The sequence below is a fragment of the Cervus elaphus genome, chromosome 23 (assembly GCF_910594005.1).
Source record: "Cervus elaphus chromosome 23, mCerEla1.1, whole genome shotgun sequence".
NCBI lineage: Eukaryota > Metazoa > Chordata > Mammalia > Artiodactyla > Cervidae > Cervus > Cervus elaphus.
In genome coordinates, this window is record NC_057837.1 from 79,932,933 (window position 1) to 79,951,764 (window position 18,832).

Below are 18,832 nucleotides of genomic sequence, written 5' to 3' on the forward strand. Positions count from 1 at the left end.
GAGAAGCAAAGGCCAGATCGCTCTCTGACATTGCCAATTTAGCTTCTCTGAAGGGACAGCAAGCCTTCTCTCTTTCTTAACGGGAAGTGGTCATAGCCACAACCTTAGCAAAAGAAGCAGGTTAAAATTTGTCCGTTCTTGGCTAATGCAGTTAGACGTTTTCGAGAAAAGGCAATGAGAAGTGGTCATTATCCATTATCTGCATGAAATATTTCAGAGAAAGGAACAGCATTTGCCAAAAAAAAGAAAAGATGTTTGACTTGAAGCCAGGCAAGAGGGAAACAGGATCACCTCCGTGCTCCGTGGGAAGGCTGCGCTAATGGTGTTATTTCAAGTAAAATGGGAATGCACATCTGAAAACATACAGATGGCGCATCGGCTTCATATACTTCCTCAAGGTCGTTCTGGACAATGATTTACTGTCCCTTTTCTTGGCAGTAAAGCCACAAAACCCCTCCAAACTCTCCAGTCTTGGAAAAACTATGTATGTGCCGTTGTTGTCACTGAGTCCCTCAGTCGGGTCTGACTCCTTGCAGCCCCGTGGATTGCAGCCCACCAGGCTCCTGGGTCCACAGGATTTCCCAGGCAAGAATACTGGAGTGGGTTTCCATTTCCAACTCCAGGGGATCTTCCTGACCCAGGGATCGAACCCACATCTCCTGCAAGCCTCCTGCATGGCAGGCAGATTCTTTACCACTGAGCCACCAGGGATACCCATTTATAAAGCCCTCTGTGGGGGAAAATGTATAATCAGTATGTACACTGGGCTGAAAATACTTGATATCACTTGAGAAGTCGAAGCCTAAAACTCTTAATTTGAAAGGAAAGTCTCAGTCCTATTGTATAGTTTCTTTGTCTCTATTTCATTTCCCTTTACTCTATCCCCTGCTCCTGATTTATGCTCTCTTAGTGTGGGGATAATATAAGGATAATGATTTCTAAGCTGGAACTATCAGAAATCTTATGAAATGGCCCCCTTCTCACCCTTCTCCATGAATATTTTCTCACTCTGCTTTTTAAAACTGTCACCAGAATATTTCCCAATAATAACACATGCCAAACTGAAATTCTAGGTAGCTGGATATAAAGTATTTTTTTAGGAGACCTTCTGCTTTGAGCATTAGTCATCTCTCTCGTTGCAAAGCCCAAGGCCTCCAACAAAGACCTTTTTGCTCAAATGGCGGGTTGCTTTATTTCTTGAAGATTGCAGACATTATCGTTATGGGTAATGACCTAATAACTTGCCATTTGATGTTTGCACATCAGTTCTATGGAAGTTCCCAGCATACATACCTCTGGGTCCTTATATGAATGATTTAATATTAAGTCACAAACCCAAACTGGAGTAAGCTCTTTTCTTATGTATGAAACATGTAAGATCGGTTCATATCTATTGCAGATATCATCGAAAAGCTGTTGGTTTGGAACAGGATTTAGGGGCACCTGATGCAAAGAGCTGACTCATTGGAAAAGACCCTGATGCTGGGAAAGATTGAAGGCAAAAAGAGAAGAGGGCGGCAGAGGATGAGATGGTTGGATGGCATCACCAGTGGACACAAATTTGAGCCAACTCTGGGAGACAGTGAAGGACAGGGAAGCCTGGCATGCTGCTGTCCATGGGGTCACAAGAGTCAGACTCGACTTAGTGACGGAACACCACCACCAACAACAACAAAGAATGCCAAAGTCAGCTGAATTCAGCTGTTTGTGGGCTTGGATTGGTGATTAGGATGTAAAGTGTTTATAAAGTGCCTTACAGGCCTGGGGGTGAGAAGGTATTCCTACAGCCTTGCTGTGTTGCGTACTTTGCCGTATTTGATATTCCTAACTAGCCTCGGAGGTAAACACTCTGTATGTGCTGTCAAGTATTTATGACCCTGTGGACTGTAGCCCGCGAGGCTCCTCTGTCCATGGGATTTCCCAGGCAAGAATACATTTCCTCCTCCAGGGGATCTTCCCAACCCAGGGGCCAAACCCTCATCTCTTGGCATCTACTGCACTGGCAGGTGGATTCCTTACCGCTGAGCCACCGGGAAGCCCCGTAAATACTATTATTGTTCTTATTTTATGGATGAGGAAGCCGAGCCTCTGAAAGTTTCAGTAACTTTCCTGTGGCCACATTTAAACAGTAACTGGCAGATTTGAACTGAGCCCAGCCTCATCCCACAACCAATGGGCCATTCTATCTCCTCATTAACTGATCAGTCTTTGAATCAGTGAATTTTTTTTTTCTTGCTGAGTTTTTCCCTGTATTACTGCAAGCAGTTGTCTAAGCCACAGATATTTCCTCTTTTGGTCCCTAGAAAGAATAAGGAGTTGGAACTTTCAAAACTGTATTCTCTTTCTGAAACTGGTACCCCCATACATATAGGAACATAGGCAAAGAGACATAGCTTGCCAATTATCTGGCTCCTAATCAACAGTTTCACAATTTACAGTAAGACTTCTCAAACTTTCTTGAGCCTATGGATCCCCCAGGGATCTAGTTAAATGATTCTTATTCGATAGGTCTGAGAGTCTGCATTTCTAGCAAGTTCCCAAGTGATGCTGCAGCTCATCCCAGCACCATCCTTTTGAGTAGCAGAGGTTTATGATACACTTTCTCTTCCATTTCCTCCCTTGTCCTAACAGAATGCTGAGGTAGGCAGGCTTAGGACGGTTACTTCTATTTGGAATTGACAGAGAATCAAGGTCAAAGAGATGGTACAAGAAAGTACCAGAAGAACATGCTACATCTTCGAATGCTTTGCTTCCCCTGATTCCTTTGGTTTAGAGCTTGCAGATGGATGGGTCCCACACATATTTGGTTTCTTCCACATGGTTTGGCCAAATAAAGTTCCAGACAACTCTGGACCGCGTGGCCGTTCCTTGAGTAGCAGCTGTACTCTTTCACTGTGGCATGGACTTTCCAGTGACTCGCAAAGTCTCTATGTCGATCCAACTGAGGGCCAGCGCTACTGACCTTTGCATCTCAGGACTGTTCTTCTCCCATCTGGTCTACTCTGCCCATCTAAGTTCCCTACCTCCCTCCAGTAATGCATGACCTTCTCATGACCTTTTCCTCCCCAAACCCATGCCCAGCTTCTCTCCACAACTCAGCTTTCTGCTCTCCGGGGCCACTGGAGAACCAATGTGATGGAAGTCCCCATGCAGTTTTACTAAAGTATGTTACATGTGTTAACAGCGAAATAAATATTTCTTGATAAAATGAGTAAACAGACGAACCACAAAAGGATGACAGAGTATCCACTTTCTCTGATTTAAACGAGCTTAGTCCTTTTTTGCTAATGACCAAGAAGTGGAGAAAGTCACAGAGCATGATTTGGAAACAGCTTTACAGTCCAAAGAGCTGTGACGACGGCCCCAGAAAGTGCCTGTGACAGGAGTCCAGTAAGTGCGCGGACTGTTTCCTCATAGAGACCCCACCTGGTACTTATCCACTGTGCATATAGAAGATTCCAATTAGCTGAACATCTGCAGGAAATAATAAGAGAGATGTTCTTGTTTTGATGACCTTCAGAAAGCTCTCCATCCATCTCTATAAAGAACTGCTGGGCCCAGGAGAAGCCTCCTGTCATCAAACCGCTCCATCCTCAACATCCCTTTAAAGGAGGAGCTCTATATGTTCAGTCCTGACGATCAGATGGAGGAAAGAACCAGCCCTGCTGTCTCAACCTGTGCACACAAGTCACGCTTATGCTAGCGAGTTCTGTGCAGTATGGCAGGAATGAAAATCTATATGAAAATTGAATTGAAAATGTCTCTGTTTAGAAATATGCCTGTGCTCAGATTCCTCTGGGTGGGAGGGAGGCTGAGCCTTGTGATATCTGGGTTCTCTGTGAAGTCAGGTCTCTGTTCAGAAATGGTGTCGAGGGTCCCGTAGCCCTGAGCCGACCGCCTCCTGGGACACAGAGCAGGCCGAGCCGCCCAGCACGGCCCTCACTCCGGGCCAAGTCCCCGCTGCGGGGAGCTCAGCCTCCCTGGATGGTAACTCCTCCAAGTCACAGAGCATGATTTACCCACAGGCTGGGTAACTCTTCACCCAGCCTGCCAACACGAGTGCCAGTTAGTGCCAGTAATAATATACATGCCAACAGATTTCTAGACCACAGTCGCCAAAACACTAGAGGCTCGTGACAGGGACGCCTCCCTCCGTGTCATCGTCCCGGGCGCTGGCTGGGTGCACAGCCAGAAGTTCTTGCGATCCCCTCATTTATGTCTGCCCTGCACACGGCGGAACCTTCTTGTGGTTTTAAACTGTCATTTAATGGGGTGGATTGGCGAAAATGATCCTGTCACCACGGGGTGTGTGTTTAAATGAGGTCTTGCTTGAATCCTGGTTTCGTTTGTAAAAATCAACCTCCTTGAGTTTTATAATCTCTCAGGTTATAGCTCTCCCACCTCTTCCGCCACTTTAAAAACTGTCGATGCTTTTCCTGTAAACACTCTACCGTGGATTTTCAAGGCAGCTGCAAAAATGGACGCCTAGCAAAAGTCTGCTGTCTCACGTCCTCCCACCCATGAATTATTTTGCACAATTTTATTTAAACCATTCTGACTACAGGTTTGGGGAACAACTGAGGTGGTATTTTTTTTAATTGTTTCCCTTTTGTTTTTCTAATGTTTGATTTAAAAGGAAATGTCTAAAATTTAAGGATTAGTTTCCAAATTTTACCCATCTATTGATAGAATAAAAAGTTTGCAGCTTGTATAGCGTATTTTTCTAATGACATCTCTCCCCTTTTTCAATCAAGAATTTGGGAGAAGACCAGCCTAATATTTGTGTAATATACATCATAGAGCAGATAGTGAGTTTTATCTATGACAAAAACTACCCATACTTTCAAAGTTGTGTGACTTTTTTTTTAACCAAAATCTGCTGTCGATAAATGTATTTTCCGGTGTTCTGCAATCTTCATACTTAAAAAATTGAAATCCACAGGTCAGGGATTTCTGGAAACGAGAATGTAGGTGGCTGGGATGCTCTGAAAAGAGGATTTGTGGGGTCTCTCTGGTTTTATCATTGAGGAAAATTGATCAGAATGGTTGTAATTCACATCTGATCTAGATCGGGGGGTGGGGTGGGGAGATTTACCCATCACAGGCGCCGACTGCATTGCTGAGAAGTAGACACAAAGATTGTGACCGGACTAATCCCCTTTCATTGTATGATCTATTTGTTCATTCACTTAGATAACTTGTGGACATCTTTCGGTGCCAGGATATGATCTGAGTGCGGGGAGAAGCAAGGTCTCTGTCTTCAAGGAGACAGACATTCTATCTTTACATTTAGTGAGAAAACACAGTCAATCAATAAATAAGCCCGCGAGATGATTTCAGAGTGTGGTCGGTGCCATGGTGCTTTCAGTAAATAGGTTGATATGCTCTAGAATTAGACAGAGAAGGGGAGACTGGTCAGGGAGGACCTCTCCCAGAAGGGGCCATTTGAGCTGAATTCTAAAGCATGAAAAGCAACCACCTTCCATAGAGGAAGAGCTTTCTAAGCAGAGAAACCTGCAATTGCAAAGAGTCACAGTCGAGGAGAGATTGGCAGATGCAAGAAGCAGCAAGTGGATTGTTGTCAAGCAGGCAGAGAGGGTGAGGCAAGAGTCCTGGGCGATAAAGCAGAAAGGCAGCCACCAAATCCTGCAAGTGCTCAGACTCCAGGTGAAGGGTTTGAATTTTACTATAATCTATTTACATGTGTGCAATGCAACAGAAAGACTTACAGGAGTTAAAACAGCCAGTTGCTTACTAATATCTTTAATAAGGAATATTCTAGCAGTTGTGTGCATGTGTGTGAGATAGGGCGTGTCCAACTCCTTTGCAACCCCATGGACTGTCACCCACAAGGCTCCTCCGTCCATGGGACTTCCCAGGCAAGAATACTGGAGTGGGGAGCCATTTCCTTCTCCGGAGGAATCTTCCTGACCCAGGGATCAAACCTCTGTCTCTTGAGTCTCATGCTTTGGTGTGCTAAGTCGCTTCCATCGTGTCTGACTCTGTGCGACTCTCTGGGCTGTAGTCCGCCAGGCTCCTCTGTCCATGGGATTCTCCAGGCAAGAATACTAGAGTAGGTAGCCTTCCCTTCTCCAGGGGATCTTCCCAGCCCAGGGAAGGAACCCAGGTCTCCTGCATTGCAGGTGGATTCTTGACCGTCTGAGCCCCCAGGGAGGCCCCCTGCATTGGCAGGTGGGTTCCTCACACTAGCGCCCCCTGGGAAGCGCATTCTAGCCGTTCTCTGGAAAACAGACTGGAAGGAGTGGGGGCAGGAAACCCCCTTAATCACCGGAAAGGACAGGAATGGCAGAGCGGCCAGAGCAGTGACCGAGCGGGTGGGAGAGAGTTCTCTCGACCAGAGAATTTCTAGACACGGAACTGAGTGTGCACATGAATTAGCTGTCCTGGCAATATGGATGCTTCGAGTGGCCACTGTCAGGCGGTGGGAAGGGATGAAATTAGACATTTAGGTTGGAAAGGAGATGTTTGCCGCCAGAACGTTTGACCTTCAGCCCAGAATCCACAAGGAGGCCCTGCAGAGGACACTCCCTTCTCTTCGGGCCTCGGCATCAGTGTGATCATCATCTTAGCTAAATAAGTATTCACAGGAATAAACTTGCCAGGAATAAAGTCAACTAATCCACTTTACCAAGATTTACACATGATGCAATCTTATTAAACAAATCTCATCAATATAGAGAGAGACAGACACTCATTATGCACCCCAATCACCCACACTCTGCCTGTCTCCCCCTCTCTCCTCTCAGCTGCCGATGGCAAACAAAGCCACTTAAGTGAACAGTCTTCAATGTATAATATTAAAATGTGTTTTGTAAAACTCTGTGGAACCCCTAGCCATTGTTCAAACACACTTGCTCTGATAGATGCTTTGGCATTTTTTTTTATGAGGCTTTTCAATGTGTTACTTTATCGGGTGCATGAGATTGAGTCTGTTCTGCAGAAGAAAACAGACAAAAAGGGTCTCTCAGCACGAGTTACTCTTCTGTAAAGGTTATAGTAAACATGTCAATGCCTAATTAAGCAGAAAATTTTATCTGTATTGTGGGGGAGGCATTTGCTGTCTTCGACTTCTCTTCTGGGGAATCCATTTAGAAGGACAGAGTAGTCTGTGAAGTTGAGCTGGGCTGGAAAGCTCAGCTTCCAAATGTCAGCATTAAAAAAGAACACTCCTAAAAAAAAAAAAAAAAAACCACACACACACTCCTTTTCTCCTTGTGTGAAAGTGGCTATATTGGCCAGGCAGATTGTCTGTGGGGTGTGTGTGTGCGTGCAAACGCCTGTCCCTGATTGCATGTATTTTTTCAGCACACACACAACATAATATGAATTATTTCCCAACTTCCCAGCAAGTGTCAGGCTTCCCTGGTGGCTCAGACGGTAAGGAATCCGCGTGCAGTGCAGGAGACCCTGGTTCGATCCCTGGGTTGGGAAAATCCCCTGGAGAAGGGAATGGCAACCCCCTTCAGTATTCTTGCCTGGAGAATTCCACGTAGCCTGGCAGGCTACAGTCCACGGGGTTGCGAAGAGTCGGACACAACAGAGCGACTAACACTCACCAAGTGTCAGGCCCTGGGCTGGGCGCTGACGGTCGTGAGGCGAATAAAGCCCAGCAGTGATCGACCAACAGTAACGAGCAGCAGTCCTCCTGCCCCTCACGGTGTCTTCCAGCTCTCTACGTGGGTGCGGACGCTTTGGTTTGGCGGTCGTTTCACGCACAGGTGAAGCGACTATATGTCTTAACCCAGAACAAGTCCTGGCCAATCTGTGTCCTCCCAAAGTATGAGTAGTAAAGCCCTTTTAATTTTCAAAAGTGACTCTGCATTATGGGCAATATTTGCCTGATTCTTTGGAGTATTTTGCTTGGCTCTGTAACAAGTCATTTATTGATTTTGTGAACGTACCTTCTCCTTCAGCTTAATGGTATGACTGTTTTTACAAACATACAAGCCAGTCCAGAAAAAAAAAAAAATGCAGTGAGAATGGGGTGGAGCTATCTCATTCAGTTGTTCTAAGCTAGAGTTTTCTTGGGGCTTTACAAGTGATAAAGAACCCGCTTGCCAATGCAGGAGGCACAAGAGACTGGGGTTCAATCGCTGGGTCGGGAAGGTCCCCTGGAGGAGGACATGGCAACGCACGCCAGTGTTCTTGCCTGGAGAATCCCATGGACAGAGGAGCCTGGCAGGCTATAGTCCACGGGGTCGCAAAGAGTCGGACAGGACTGCGGTGACTCAGCAGACACAAATAGCACAGCTTTTCTTGCAGGTAGGGACCCCAATTAATGATTATCTGTCCAGATTGAGAAGCTTTTTTTCCTTCAAATCAATTTATGGAACTAGAGACCAGCAATACCAGTTGAAAGAAAAATCCACTTGCTGGGAAAGAAAAGCACAAGACCAATAGCAACGAAGACAAGTGCACACAGCCGCAAACCCAGTGGTGAGGCTGAGTTCTTACATTTCCTTTTGTTTCATGACAAACCCTTAAAATCACGGGCGCTCGTCTCCACTATTCCCACAATTCTCCCCTCGGAGGTGGTTCTCTATTCAGAGACATCTCAAGGAAATCTCACTGCTTAACCTTTAACCTCTGGCTCTCTGCAAAGTTTTCTTGTTCATTAGATTGGTCATAAAAAGAGAGTGCAGCCTGGTGGTTAGGACCACGGATTCTCTCATCACACAGGCTGGGTTCAGGCATGATCTTGCAACGCTAACTTTGTGGCCTTGGAAAAATTTCTTAACTTCAGAGCCTCAGTTTCTGCATCTGTGAAATGAAAATAACAATAGTTCCTACTTCATATGGATATTGATAAAAATGAAAAACTGCATTTGGAGAGAATATTTACTCAACCAGTATTCCTCATCTTCAGTGTGGTCCTTATACATATACGGAATACACACACCATGAAATACTAGTAAGCCATAAAAAAGAATGAAATATGGCCATTTGCAGCAACATGGATGAGCCCAGGGTTTATCACACCAAGTGAAGTGAACCAGACAGAGAGAACAGACGGTAAATGATATATCATTTATAGGTGGAATCTAAAAAGCAATACAAACGAACTTATTTACAAAACAGAAACAGACTCACAGCCATAGAAAACACACTTATGGTTACCAAACAGAAATCGAGGAAGGATAAATTAGAGGCACAGGATTAACACGCACACACTCGTGCATATAAAACAGGCAGCCAACAAGGACCTACTGCACAGCACAGGGAATTATATTCAAAATCTTGTGATAACCTATGACGGAAAATAATCTAAAAAGATGTGTGTGTGTATATATATATATATATATATGGATGTAACATATATAATGTACTCCAGAAACTAACACAAGATTGTAAATCAACTACAGTTCGATTAAAAAAAAACTAATTTTGGAAAATAAATAAAAGTCTGAAAAAGAAAAATTCTTCCTGTTCAGTCTCTGGAACCCTTGGAGTCCCTGACTGCAGGCACTGGGCTTCTAATAATACTCCGTCTCTCCTCTCTCCCTGCCTCACAGAAGAGACCTCCCACGCTTGAGCGCCCCTTTTTCAAGTATTATCACTGGTGAATGAAAACAGAACCGTCACACTGGGGAATTCCCCCAGGCACCCAGCCACAGTGAGAGGGGAGATAGAACCTCACTGATATCGTGCAGCCCACGCAAATCTGAGCCCAAACGTCCCTCGCTTTGGTACTGCTCTGGCTGCATTTTATCCACGTGGCTCTGAAAAGGCCAGGTGAAGAAAATGAGGACATGGGCATAAATAGTCACATTCCTCATCTCACTGATGGATATTTGCCTATCAATTCCCTTTGCACCGGCTCTCTCATGCCTTCATTTTCCCTATGCAATTACTGGTCCTAAATCCTTTCTGAGAAAGGGAAGCATGCATCCCCAACAGCATTTTGCATCCACAAATCAAACATATAATTGGCATCTCATGACGGGAGCCCACAAATCACAGTGCATTTGAAATTACAGGCACAAGATCAAGAGGGCGCTTTCAGCCTTGTCTGAAAAGGTCTTCATAAACCTGTTTGAGAATAACAGAATAGTTCCCAAATCTCCCATTCTAACACCATTTGCTATTATTTCAAAATCATTATATGTGTTGAGCTTACATAATTTTTGAGCTATCAGTGGAAGACTTTATTTGATACTCCATAATCTCTCTTCCTGCCGTGTGACTCTCTACAAATAAAGCCGTTGTACCCAAAGAGACACTGGCTCTCAAAAATATAATGACTGTGCATCCAAATTACTTCTGAGCACTCAAAAATGATTTATTAAGATGATTGTATGTCAACAGGGTCAAGTGTCACAGTAAACCTTACCATGAAGATGCCAAGGGCTGTCTTAGTTTAACTTATAAGCCAATGTCCTTCTTGTAGAGATATGTCTTTGATAGGATTTGAATTTCAGTCCAGCTTTCCTGAAAGGCATGCATGTGCATTTAGAGACTGTCCCATTACAGGAGTATTAGAATGATAGCCCTTAAACATTAAAATGATTAACTTGGGATTCTAAGCATTTATAAAGAATGATTGTTGTTGTTCAGTCGCTAAGTCTTTGCGACCCCATGGACTGTAGCACACCAGGCTTCTCTCTCCTTCACTATCTCCCGGAGTTTACTCAAACTCATGTCCATTGAGTCGGTGATGCCATCCAACCATTTCATCCTCTGTCGTCCCCTTCTCCTTCTTCCTTCAATCTTTCCCAGCATCGGGGTCTTTTCAAATGAGTCAGCTGTTCACATTGATGGCTGAAGTATTGGAGCTTCAGCTTCAGCATCAGCCCCTCCAATGAATATTCAGGGTTGATTTCCTTTATGATGGACTGGTTGGCTCTCCTTGCTGTCCAAGGGACACTCAAGAGTCTTCTCCAACACCACAGTTCAAAAGAAGACTCCCGCCAGTTTTCTTTTAAGAAGGCATTAGATGGCACAAAAGACATCATTTGGCTTTTTCCTTTATTCACTGCTCATTGTTCATAAAAGCGTCAATTCAATTGTTCATTCCGTGTGGGAGGCACCTGGTCTGAGTGGGGAAATGGGGGTGGGATCTGTCACCTGCTATTGTTATTTCATGTCTTCTTCCTGTCCTCTCACAGGCTATGCCCAGGAGGAACAGCTGAAGGAAGAGGAGGAAATCAAAGAGGAAGATGAGGAAGAGGAAGACAGTGGTTCGGGAGCTCAACCTCAGGGCAGCAATGACGCAGGGACTGACGAGGAGCTGGAAACAGGCACGGAGCCAAAGGGCTGCTTCAGCTACCAGAACTCTCCAGGAAGCCACCTGTCCAACCAGGATGCCGAGAATGAGTCCCTGCTGAGCGATGCCAGCGATCAGGTGTCAGACATCAAGAGCGTGTGCGGGCGAGATGCCTCGGACAAGAAAGCCAGCGTGCACCCCAAGCTTCCAAACGAAGCCCACAGCTGCATGGATAAGATGACCGCCGTCTACGCCAACATCTTGTCCGATTCCTACTGGTCGGGCCTGGGTCTCGGCTTCAAGCTGTCCAACAGCGAGAGGCGGGGTTGTGACACCCGAAACGGCGGCAACAAGACGGATTTCGATTGGCACCAGGACGCTCTGTCCAAAAGCCTGCAGCAGAACCTGCCCTCGCGGCCCCTGTCGAAGCCCAGCCTCTTCAGCTCCGTCCAGCTGTACCGGCAGAGCAGCAAAATGTGCGGGGCCGTTTTCACCGGGGCCAGCAGGTTCCGCTGCCGGCAATGCAGCGCCGCCTATGACACCCTGGTCGAGCTGACCGTCCACATGAACGAGACCGGCCACTACCAAGACGACAACCGCAAAAAGGACAAGCTCAGACCCACGAGCTACTCCAAGCCCCGGAAAAGGGCTTTCCAGGACATGGACAAGGAGGATGCTCAAAAGGTCCTGAAATGCATGTTTTGCGGTGACTCCTTCGATTCCCTCCAAGATTTGAGTGTCCACATGATCAAAACAAAACATTACCAAAAAGTGCCTTTGAAGGAGCCAGTCCCAACCCTTTCATCAAAAATGGTCACTCCCGCCAAGAAACGCGTCTTTGACGTCAATCGCCCGTGCTCCCCAGATTCAACCACTGGGTCCTTTGCAGATTCGTTTCCGCCCCAGAAGAACGCCAACCTCCAACTGTCCTGCAACAACCGCTACGGCTACCAAAACGGCGCCAGCTACACCTGGCAGTTCGAGGCCTGCAAGTCCCAGATCCTGAAGTGCATGGAGTGTGGGAGCTCCCATGACACTCTGCAGCAGCTCACCACCCACATGATGGTCACCGGTCACTTTCTCAAGGTCACCAGCTCCGCCTCCAAGAAAGGCAAGCAGCTGGTGCTGGACCCACTGGCCGTGGAGAAGATGCAGTCGTTGTCAGATGCCCCAAACAGTGATGCCCTGGCACCCAAGCCATCAAGTAACTCCGCCTCTGACAGCGCAGCCTCCTCGACGGAGCTGAAGAAAGACAGCAAAAAGGAAAAGCCAGAGGAGATCAACAAGGATGAGAAAGTCATGAAAAGCGAGGACTATGAAGACCCTCTCCAAAAGCCATTAGACCCTACGATGAAATACCAGTATCTGAGGGAGGAGGACTTGGAAGATGGCTCGAAGGGCGGAGGGGACATTTTGAAGTCTTTGGAAAATACCGTCACCACCGCCATCAACAAAGCCCAGAATGGGGCTCCCAGCTGGAGCGCGTACCCCAGCATCCACGCAGCCTACCAGCTGTCGGAGGGCACCAAGCCTTCCTTGCCTATGGGCTCCCAGGTCCTGCAGATCCGACCCAACCTCAGCAATAAGCTGAGGCCAATCGCACCCAAGTGGAAAGTGATGCCGCTGGTGTCCGTGCCCACACACCTGGCCGCCTACACGCAAGTGAAGAAGGAGCCGGAGGAGAAAGAGGACGCGGTGAGGGAGTGTGGGAAAGAAAGCCCCCGCGAAGAGGCGTCCTCCTTCAGCCACAGCGAGGGGCATGCTTTCTCCAAAAGCGAACCCCCTGCAGAGCCCAAAAAGGCTGAGCTGCGTCCCCCGAAGGAGGAGGACAAGCTGGTGAGAGAGGGCAGTGAGAAAGAGAAAGCCCAGGCTTTGGAGCCGGCGTCTCCGCTCAGCAATGGCTGCGCCCTCGCCAACCCCGTGGCGGCCCTGCCGGGCATCAATCCGCTCAGCGCCCTGCAGTCCGTCCTGAACAACCACCTGGGCAAAGCCACGGAACCGCTGCGCGCGCCCTCCTGCTCCAGCCCAAGCTCAAGCACAATGTCCATGTTTCAGAAGCCGAGCCTCGGCGTCATGGACAAGCCGGTCCTGAGTCCCCCCTCCACGAGGCCGGCCAGCGTGTCCAGACGCTACCTGTTCGAGAACAACGACCAGCCCATTGACCTGACCAAGTCCAAGAGCAAGAAGGCCGAGTCCGCGCAAGCACAGTCCTGCACGTCCCCACCCCAGAAGCACGCCCTGTCCGACATCGCCGACATGGTCAAGGTCCTCCCCAAGGCCACCACCCCGAAGCCCGCCGCCTCCCCCAGGGTCCCTCCCGTGAAGCTGGAGATGGATGTCAGGCGCTTCGAGGACGTGTCCAGTGAGGTCTCCACCTTGCATAAGAGGAAAGGCCGGCAGTCCAACTGGAACCCCCAGCATCTCCTGATCCTGCAGGCCCAGTTTGCCTCCAGCCTCTTCCAGACCTCCGAGGGCAAATACCTGCTGTCCGACCTGGGTCCGCAAGAGCGGATGCAGATCTCGAAGTTCACAGGGCTCTCCATGACCACCATCAGCCACTGGCTCGCCAACGTCAAGTACCAGCTCAGGAAGACGGGCGGGACCAAGTTCCTGAAAAACATGGACAAAGGGCACCCTATCTTTTACTGCAGTGACTGTGCCTCCCAGTTCAGAACCCCGTCCACCTACATCGGTCACTTAGAGTCCCACCTGGGTTTCCAAATGAAGGACATGACCCGCCTGGCCGTGGAGCAGCAAGGCAAACCGGAGCAGGAGATCTCCCGGGTGTCGTCGGCCCAGCGGTCCCCGGAAACCATAGCTGGCGAAGAGGACACGGACTCTAAATTCAAGTGTAAGTTGTGCTGTCGGACATTTGTGAGCAAACACGCGGTAAAACTCCACCTAAGCAAAACTCACAGCAAGTCACCAGAACACCATTCACAGTTTGTAACAGACGTGGATGAAGAATAGCTCTGCAGGTACGGGTTTGCTCCCAGCTGGTTGTGCCGCTGACTTTGTGAGGCGCTTCTAGAAGGGAGATGGTTCCGTTTAGAGGCAGCTGACCTCTCCCTACCGCGAGAGGACTGTAGCCTACTGGAATAGACCAGAACATAAATAAGTCCTAACCATTCTCTCAGTGTCTGCAGTTTAGCGTTGGGGAGTAGAACAAAACGGATTTAGAGAGTCAGAGCTCACAGGTTACTGCTTCTGGATTCGTGATCTCCTTAGGGACCCAGGGCCCAGCTCTCAAGGTCCAGTTAAGGCTCTGCTCCCTTGTAATTAATAAGTACCGACTTCTCTTACTACCCCATTTCCCTACCTCCCCTTCCTATAGTCATGCTAATGACTTATAAAGTGATGAAAATTTTAAAAAAGAAATAGTGAGCAAGAGAAGAAAGATTGTAGAGTTCCTGGAGGCAGCCACTCGACAGAGATTTCTTAACCAACTCGTGAGTAGTTTAAAGCTGGCTTTATCATTATTAGTTACAATTAATGCTTTTGGAAGCTTATTTGCAGCAATTGCTACCTTCCACTGCCCACCCCCACCCCCAATTTGTTTATTTCCTGTGCATTCATTTTCCTGTGAAAGAGCGGGTGCCCTGTAGTCGGATGGTAGGAAAATACTCTTCTCTGCAGGACACTCAGATGAAAAGAGAGGAAGCTTATTTCCTTCCTGGGTCTTTTGGTTGCTCTTAAGTTAAAGCTAATATCAGAGTCCACCTTTAGCAAAGGTAGATGCAATGCATGGCTTGAAACTTTATTTTATATAAAGAAACAAATGGCAATTTGACCCCACAATGACCCCACTCATTGCCAATGCACGTGGGGTCCCACAGCTTCGAGATAATTTGCATCACGTGTTGTCGAAGTTCCATGCCTGGCAGAGTCAGCAGGGCCCAGCCGATCTCTGTCACCTTCAGGAAAGCAGACAGATTCCAAGGGCAAATACCTTGGCAGATTAGTCACACCAGCCACTTTCAAATACTGGGCATAAGCGAGGCGGAAATTATTTCCGCCGCCCTCGTGTTTGCTCTCCTTCCTCGTCTCTCCCCTCTGGCATGATACTGCCCCCGTGTGCTAGAAACCCCGACACGTGCATCAGTTGTCCCGCACTCTGGGCCGCAAGCCAAAATGAGACCCCACCTGACTTAAAACTCTGCCCCTTGCCAGCCCAGGTTATGTCATGCTAGGTTACAGACTAGTCTTTGTAGTTACATATGCGATAAGATATGGACAGCTAATAATAGCATGCAGCTGACCCTTGAATAACGCAGGGGTTAGGGCCCCAACCCTCTGCACAGCAGAAAATCCAGGTGTGACTTCTCATCAGCCCTCCCCGTGACGGTTCCTCCGTATTCCTGCTTCTCCTGTATCCGAGGTTCCACACCTATGGATTCTGCCAACTCAGACTGTGGAGTACTGTGGTATTTATCGCTACTTTTGGAAGGACTCCACGTACAGGTGGCCTCACTAAGTTCAAACACACGCTGCCCAGGGTCAGCTGTGTAGGCTCCCCGGCCCCTGCCGTCAGAGCGCTTGTTAAACAGGAGGTTTCAGGGCAAGCCACCAGGCGACGAGCAGGAGCGGGGCTGCAGGTGGGGACGGGTGTGACTGTGCTGTGGGTGTGGGCTCACGTCACATCAGGGGGGCTTACCGAACATGAGGACGGTCAGGATGAAACTAGGGGCTGAAATCTGAAACTATCCCCTCAGTGAGATGGTCTAAGAGCCTCTGATGGCGGGGGAACCCGTCCCATCACGCAGATGGCTATCTGGGCCCAGATGATGACTTTGGTTTTGTTTGCATGTTTTTATCATGATAATTAAAATGTGTTACTGGCAGATTCCTCTCTTGCTTTCTAAGCATGGTTTGTTCAGCTCACACTATATTGAAAGAAAAGCTGAAACACATCTATTGAATCTACATGTGAGCTTGGGGCTCCATGACACCTGTTTATTTGCTATACAGTGTTTTAAATTGTATGTAACTTGCTATTATGCTTTTCTGGTCCTTCAAAAAAGAAAAAAAAAAAAAAAGGTGGATACACACAGAACACATATAGAAAACTGTTTCCAGTCTCAGAGCGGTAGGTCCAAACCATGATGAAAATGACAAATAGGTATGCTTATTTGTGCTACAATAAAGACCTATTTTCCACCTTTTCCATGTTAGGTCTGTAATCATTTTTTTAAATTAATATCATAGTCAAAATGTTACAATATGTAGATATAGAATAAGGAGAAACAGAAAGCCTCAGTCAAAATCTGAAATGCACATACCTGTTCTAGGGAAACCAAGAGAAAACAGTAATTGGGAAAAACCGATACAAAGGGGCCTGATGCTCTTTAGTTGCTCAGCCGTGGCCAACTCAAAGGTACTTAAGAGTCTATTAAATACATAGATAGGTTAGCTCTTGTCTCATCCTTCTGCGTCTGTACAGAATAAATATTTCTGATTTGGACCTTCAAAGCGTCATGTTACAGAATTATCATTATATGAAAACAAAGCTCCCTTCTTAGATAAACACTGGTGTGCTGTGATTCTGACAGAGGATTGCAGAAAGACAGGTTTGAGTGCTGAGGAATCATTCAGACTGTATGTGCCGTGTGCACATAAAAAGCGGTGTGGGTGCCCGGTGTTCACGTCGATACCAAGGATGCCCCCGCCTGCCTCACAGCCCCCACACCTGCACGGAGGCAGCGTCCTGGGGCTCTGGTCAGCTGCAGACGAACCCCCCACCTTACAGCCCTCTTTGACAATATGCATGCGAAACCTTGCCCACTGCTCAGAATGGCGCTTATATGATACTAAATGATCACAAAACGAGATCACTGCCATCTGGAACACTAATTTCAGTTAGGATGCCTGATTGCATGAGTTGTACAAAAATGACATGTCATTTTGGGAGGGACGGTCATGGTTTTATGGAAATTTTGAGAGTTTTACAGTATCTATGTTCTATGCAAGATGTGAATTTTGACCTGAATTTTCTTTCTTTTCTTAGATAGGTCTTTAAAAAAAAAAAAAAAAAAAGATAAGTCTTAAATTTTATCAAATTTTCTGCCAAATGTTAAATGCAACTTTTCATGAGAAATTAATTAGAATATGTTTAATGTGCACCCCTAATTTAGGACATAAGTAATGTGAGACAATTTCAGTAGATATTTGTATATACCTTTGAAAGCCACATGCTCTTGAAAAACAAATTAAACAAAGAGCAAATCAATGAGCCTAAGATGCACAAGGACTTGAAATTATAGTCATTTTACCGCAGTGCACAAGTGTGCGAGTTTAGCATCATACCTAGTAGCCTTGAAATTGATAGAGGGAATGAATTCTAGTCCAATAAGCCGCCACCTTTGCTGTGGATGATTTGATAAAACCCATGTTCAGGGTGAACAGCATGTGAGGTTCTCAGATAAAATACAGGGTGTCCAGCTAAACTAGCATTTCAGGTAAATGACAAAAACGTTTTTAGAATAAGCATGTCCCCAATATCGCATGGGCCATATTTACACTAATAAGTGTTCATTGCTTATCTGAGGTTCAGACGTACCCGGGCCTTCTGCGTTTTTATTTGCCAGACCTGGAAGCCCTAACGGCAGGGGGTCTACGACAGCCTGGGACGATGAGCTGGGCTAACCCACGGCTGGGCTTCCCTGGTGTCTCAGCAGTAAAGAACCTGCTTGCGAACGCAGGAGGCATGGGTTCCATCCTGGGTCGGGAAGATCCCCTGGAGAAGGAAATGGCAACCCACTCCAGTACTCTTGCCTGGGAAATCTCATGGACGGAGGAGCCTGGTGGGCTACAGTCCACGGGGTCGAGAAACAGTCGCACACAACTTAGCGACTAAACAACAGCAACTCATGGCTATTTTAGAGATCAGCCTTGCCTTCAGCTAGTAAACAGCAGTCTTTCTTTCCTGACTCTTCCTTTTTCCTCCCTCCCTTTCTCCCTCCCTCCCTTCCTCTGTTTCATCTGTCATCAAATATTGGCTGGGCCTTTACTGTGCACCAGGCCCTATTAGCAAAGCAGTGTAGAGACGAACCAACAGCCGTGCTGATTAAATGCGCCAGGCCTGCAGCATGCAACCACACGTACTCTTTCACTTGATTCTCCCAAACAGTCGTCTGAGGCAGGGGCTAATTCAACCACTTTCCAGGGGAAGGAATGGAAGCAGAGAGAGTCCGCATGAATCTCTCAGAGCCCCACCGTCTCTGAGCCTCCCTCACTCAGCACCGCCCATTGAGAAAGCCACCCCTCCATGCCAGACACTGTGCTAATCCCAGGGAGTCAGCCGGTGACCGACTGGGACAAGAGTGTGCCTGGGCGGCTGCCCGTGCGGACAGCTCTGGGGCAGACGCTGAATGGCCGGTCCCGGGGGAGCAGAGGAGGGGATGGTGGTACAGGCCAGCGTGGGCCCGAGCCTGCGGGCCTGCATCAAGCCCCAACCCCCCCCCCCCACCGTCTCTAAGATGTGCCCCACTTCTGTGTCTTTGAAACATGGACAGAATTCTCCTATAGAGGAAAGTCATGAGAATCAAGTAGAAGTATGAATTTCTTTTCCATAAAGCCTGGTGCATAGTAGGTTCACAAGAAGAGTTAGTT

General features: G+C 47.4%; 1 protein-coding gene across 5 annotated transcripts in view; it reads left to right on the top strand.

Annotated features, from left to right (window-relative positions):
- Positions 1-18,832, top strand: part of TSHZ2 (teashirt zinc finger homeobox 2) — a 477,265-nt gene that overhangs the window by 266,717 nt on the left and 191,716 nt on the right. For 3 of the 5 annotated variants that reach the window (XR_006337188.1, XM_043884671.1, XM_043884670.1), the window contains exon 2: positions 11,127-14,075. Coding sequence is in view for 4 of the 5 variants with exons in the window: in XM_043884671.1 (XP_043740606.1) it covers positions 11,127-14,075 (2,949 nt within the window). In the remaining variant the exon portion in view is untranslated. Of the gene's footprint in view, positions 1-11,126; positions 16,389-18,832 lie in introns of those variants that run through there. The other 2 variants (XM_043884669.1, XM_043884668.1) reach the window with 2 other exon arrangements.